A 5,435-nucleotide genomic window follows, 5' to 3' on the forward strand; every position below is an offset into this window, starting at 1 on the left:
CTTATTATGAATTATCAAGCGTTGAATAAAAAAAATTAAAAAATAGCACAGGAACATACAGCCGACGTAATTTAAGAACGAATTACTATCCACATTCCTGTCAAATACAGTGTGCTCAGAAACAAATAACATCAGTTGAACAAATGTTCGCTTTGATTACCTGGTATGGGTGAAGTTCCGCGCACAACCCTCGCTGTAACAATCAAACATTCATTATTCAATATTCAACATGAATTATGAGTAATTCCATTGCAAAATGTTAACTTCAGCCGGGAAAAAACTCAGCAGTAAAAAATAGAACACTATTAGCTAAACAAGATACATTTAAATAGCTTAGCGTTAATTGCAACATGATCTATCAGAATAATTTGCTCCAACTAGCATCTAAATATTCGATTTTGCCCATTGATGACGTGAGTGTAAACAATCAACATTCAGATTTTAGAAGCAATATAGTATACACGGATTAGCTTTTGGCAAGATACTCATTGCTTAAAAACAGTCTTATAAGCTTTACCAATAATCACAGAGAACAAACACTGAATTTATCTGATGGTGACGATGAATATAAGCTATAGGAGTAGATTTACATTTTACCTATGGATGTCAATTTGCATATGTGCGGTTCGGTTTCGCCTGGAGGTATAACGTAGCACATGTAAAATCCAGCAGATCTGTTGCCCACAGAGGGTATCTCAAGTGTGGGATGATCTTCAATGTTGTGGTTCAAATCATAACCGTTTTCAACACGGCACTGGTGGTCTCCTGTGTTGTTGTCCCATCGACACGACACGAGTTCTTTTCCTGTGTGAAAAAATAGATCCATTCATTCATCCGTCAATGTATTGATCAATTAGTCAATCAGAACTCGAATGTACGACAGCCTGGAAACTGAAATAATAACAGCCACAATGTGCGCAGTCCCAAACTCCGCTGCAAGTAGTGAATACATTACCCCATTCATGCCCCCATTTTTGTTTGGCATAAAACATTTAAAAAGATGTTCCTTCTAATGTCAGATTAGCATATCAAGCAATAATGTTGATTACAACTTTGAGAATGTTACCTTAGGCGCTAAAATACCCCCGTCCCATATATCGGACGATGGGCACGATAGGGTAGGTTTTTTTGTACATTATGACACCCAACAGGTTCACAGAGCACAGAGCCAAGTATATCTCTTAATTCAACACAATTCATCATGTTCTTATCCCGAAGCAATTAAGTCTCCTGCATGATTTTGTTTTTCATTTCTGTTTTTCTCATGTGGCAAATGTCGGACCTGGGAGGCTAACACATAAACACGCTTCAGTGCACTCTTTTCTAGAACGTTTCTAAACAAAAATGTCAGATCAAAATCTTGCTCAGCATATACAATTTCACCCCACACAGGTAGTCACATGTGAACAGAAGAATGTGCAGTGTTCTGAGGGTTTCAGACATATGGCGCTTTATGAGTGGAACTGGCGAGAACATCGGTCATGACACCAACTTCTTCTGTAAAATGCCAGTGTTTTGTCTTTGATCTATGCACCATGCATCAGAGCTTGATTGGCCAGAGTTCCATCAGATGATTGAGCCAATCATATCTAATCTCTTCGCTTGGTGAGTGCCAGATGGGAGCTGAGCGGGCCACCCGGCCCTAGTCGTGAGGCACGTCACCGGTAAGCTCTTGTAATACCGGGACGGATTGCCAGGAGCTTCTACAGTGTCCTTGTTGGCAGCTTAGGTGATTCTGAGCAGATGCCAAATTTTCTAGACTCTGACATTCCAAAAAAGGCAAAAATATGCCAACACCACTTATGGGGTATTTGCCAACATCTTGGTCCGTCAGGTCTGCTCGTCCCATTGTTTGTCAAGAAGGGATGTTAGATTTGCAACCGACGGCGAACTGATCTTAACCAACGTTTTGCTGTCTGCAGTTGATGTACTCAAACTGCATTAGAAACACATGATCGTGACATAGGATGGGTTGGGGGTTGGAGGCGGGGTGTGCTCTCCTGCCTAATAATGCTTCAACATATATTTGTACAAGTAGACACGAGTAGAGCCCCCACCTCCACCCCATTACTCTCCCCTCACCTCCTCAACCCCATCCAATGTAATTTGTTTGTGATTTGACAACATGTTATGGATGTTCTCGTAATTCCTTCGCAAAACCACGAGTCCCAACGTGGAACCTGTAGCAAAGTTTAACGTGTCCCGTGATGTCTTGTGCTTCTCATTCACGCCCCGTAGAGGACAGTTTCAGTGCGGTTAGACTACATTGTACATGTGCATGTAACTTTCAAGAAATCCCCTAGCTTTAGAATTGAAAAGAAGGTTGGCAAACCTAAGATGAAACAAGTCGCGTAAAGCGAAATTACTACATTTAGTCAAGCTGTGGAACTCACAGAATGAAACTGAACGCACTGCATTTGTTCACAATGACCGTAATCTGCCGCTCGTGCAAAAGGCAGTGAAATTAACGAGCCTGTTTAGCGCGGAGGTGGTTGCGCTGTGCTGCATAGCACGCATTTCTGTACCTCTCTTCGTTTTAATTTTCGGAGCGTGTTTGTAATCCAAACATATCATATCTATATGTTTTTGGAATCGGGAACCGACAAGGAATACGATGAAATTGTTATTAAATCGATTTCGGAAATTGTATTTTAATCATAATGTTTATATTTTTAATTTTCAGAGCTGGTTTTTAATCTGAATATAACATATGTATATGTTTTTGGAATCAGAAAATGATAAAGAATAAGATGAACGTAATTTGAGATCGTTTTATAAACAAATAATTGTAATTACAATTTTTAGATTTTTAATGACCAAAGCCATCAATTAATTTGTAAGCCTCCAAGCTGAAATGCAATACCAAAGTCCGGCCTTTGTCGAAGATTGCTTGGCTAAAATTTCAATCAATTTGATTGGAAAATGAGGGTGTGACAGTGCCGTCTCAACTTTTATAAAAAAAGGCGGATATGACGTTATCACAGATATTTATCCAAAACATGAAACAAATATTTGGGGATATCATACCCAGGAACTCTCATGTCAAATTTCATAAAGATCGGTCAAGTAGTTTACTCTGAATCACTCTTCACACACACACACACACACACACACACACACAGACAGACAGACACACACACACACACATATACACACACACACACATACACACACACACACACACACACACACACACACACACACACACACACACACACACATACACCACGACCCTCGTCTCGATTCCCCCTCTATGTTAAAACATTTAGTCAAAACTTGACTAAATGTAAAAAGCAGTTCTTGCTGTTTGCATTCTTCTTCGTGCAGTTCAGCAATGAGGTCAGGAACAACTAACCTAATCCCATTCCAAGACCTGAGTATTCTTGTTGGCGTCACTTACTCCTTGGAACTGAAGAACGTATCCCAGACGAGTGGTCAAGTCCCTTCTTGACTTTAGCAGACCTTATCAGTTTGCCCAGAAATATTTTAGGTAGATGGCCAATGGTTTGCCACGGATGAATTGTTTGGCCCCATGCCTGCGAAGTATGACATGATACATTATCGATGCGTAAGTCATTGTTTGTGTCTAAATAAAACGTTGCAGCACGCCCGAAACTAATGTTTTGCTTCTTGAAAGGTTCCTTTATCTTCTAACATGCTTAAAACTCCATGCACGTTTAAAGACAAGGAAGATAGAAAGAGCGTAGTCCCTTCTTTAGTGCTTGTGAAAACCCTATCCCTCTTGTGCCCATCGTGCCATATATGAGACGGTACTTTATGCATACACTACTTCGCGTGCAATTGTTTTCTAGAATATCAGAGAGACACATTTGTATAGCATTGCTGTATCTTCATTTGTTGTCATAAGTGTTATATAAAAAAGTGAAACATAAAGATATGGTAGCTTTTGACTTTTTTGTATCGCGAGCATGGCTCGTTTTTCAAGAAATTGCACGAAAACGCCGCCCCCTATTTCAAACGGAGGGGGGTCTGCAAACCAAACTCACTCATTGCAAACAAGTAGACCCTCTTGATAGATTCAGCAGACAAGGGTCTGGAACCAATGCATAGTTGAGACAGAGTGCCTCCGAATGTGGTGCGTCCCATATTTGGGACAATGGGCATAAATGGGTTACAAAGATAAATCATGACAATAAAACAACCGTTCCTTTCAATACAAAAATAATATACTCAACATGGACCAAATGTGTATGTTCGAATGATGTATGGTTGTGTGTGTGGTGGTGGTGGTGGGGGGGGGGGGGGAGGGCTGCACACACTTCTGTCAACACATTTACGGAAGTAAAACGACAGAAAAGAGAACAGATTGCATCGGTTTGCCACACCCACCTGGGTCATCCGTTGGAGCATCTACCCGGTAACGCACTATAGTGACACCCAATTTGCAAGCAGTCATGTCTGCATGTAAGTTGCAGGCGACTTCAGCGCGTTCTCCAATTTGATATGTACCCGCGTCGCATGTGATGGGTCTAGGGCTGCATTGTATGTCACTCCTAACCACAGTCAGTAGCACCAGGCAAACGTTGAGCAACGAGAACGTTGACATGTTGATCTTCCTCCACCTGACAACAAACATATTATAAACTGTGTACGTTTTTAAGCAAGAAGCGTGTAATGCTGAAGAAGATGTTGTGAAAAAAAAGAAAAGAAGAAGAACAAGAAGAACAAGAACAAGAAAAACAAGAACAAGAAGAAGCAGAGACATCAGCAGCAGAGGAAGGAGGAGGAGGAGAAAGTGGAGGAAAAGAAACACCTGCTTTCCACTGAGCATGTGATCTGTCAAATCCGGGTAACATAAAGCGAGGAAAACACAATGTTTGTCATACTACCAACCTACGTTCTCTTTTAGTTGTATGTCTGACACGGAATTTCAGCTTTCATGTAAACTGACAACAAATTACAAGCATCTTGATCTGAGTCAGAAAATATTAAACACACAGTTTACTTATTTCATGTTTGAACCTGCACGGATTAATTGCTTATAAAACAGAAATCAGGATATTCAATTATCACTTCTCGTGTAGGTCTCTGATAAGACAAGGGGTCAAACCCCGCAGAGCAATTCCATTTGATACGTTATAAAAGTGAGTTGATGTCCCTATCGGTATAACCTGTATTATTGTATAGTATATTATGATCAATTTGAATACAATGTTGTTTAAACTAATCGTACTAAACAGAACACTTTGTACAGTGTAATCACTATCAGCACTGACATGTACCCACCTTGATGCAACATGGAACGATGTGGTAAACGTTTACCTCCAATGCGGTTTCTCAAGGAGACAAACACTGCTTTCATCAGTGAAATCTACCTTGTAAATGCGCAGGTGATTATTTGTTTGTACGTGAATATTACGTGGTATTGTCGCACTGAGTCGTTTTACACGACCTAAGCCTTATCCTAGATAAAA

General features: G+C 40.4%; 1 protein-coding gene across 1 annotated transcript in view; it reads right to left on the reverse strand.

Annotated features, from left to right (window-relative positions):
* Positions 1–5,411, reverse strand: part of LOC138972823 (hexokinase type 2-like) — a 22,791-nt gene extending 17,380 nt beyond the window's left edge. Inside the window, exons 1-4 of the mRNA XM_070345488.1 lie at positions 5,248–5,411; positions 4,351–4,583; positions 598–804; positions 161–193 (exon numbers count right to left, since the gene is read on the reverse strand). Coding sequence (XP_070201589.1) covers positions 161–193; positions 598–804; positions 4,351–4,567 — 457 coding nt within the window. The 5' untranslated portion in view covers positions 4,568–4,583; positions 5,248–5,411. The remainder of the gene's footprint in view (positions 1–160; positions 194–597; positions 805–4,350; positions 4,584–5,247) is intronic.
* Between the last annotated feature and the right edge of the window lie 24 nt (positions 5,412–5,435).

Source organism: Littorina saxatilis, linkage group LG8 (genome assembly GCF_037325665.1).
Source record: "Littorina saxatilis isolate snail1 linkage group LG8, US_GU_Lsax_2.0, whole genome shotgun sequence".
Taxonomy (NCBI): domain Eukaryota; kingdom Metazoa; phylum Mollusca; class Gastropoda; order Littorinimorpha; family Littorinidae; genus Littorina; species Littorina saxatilis.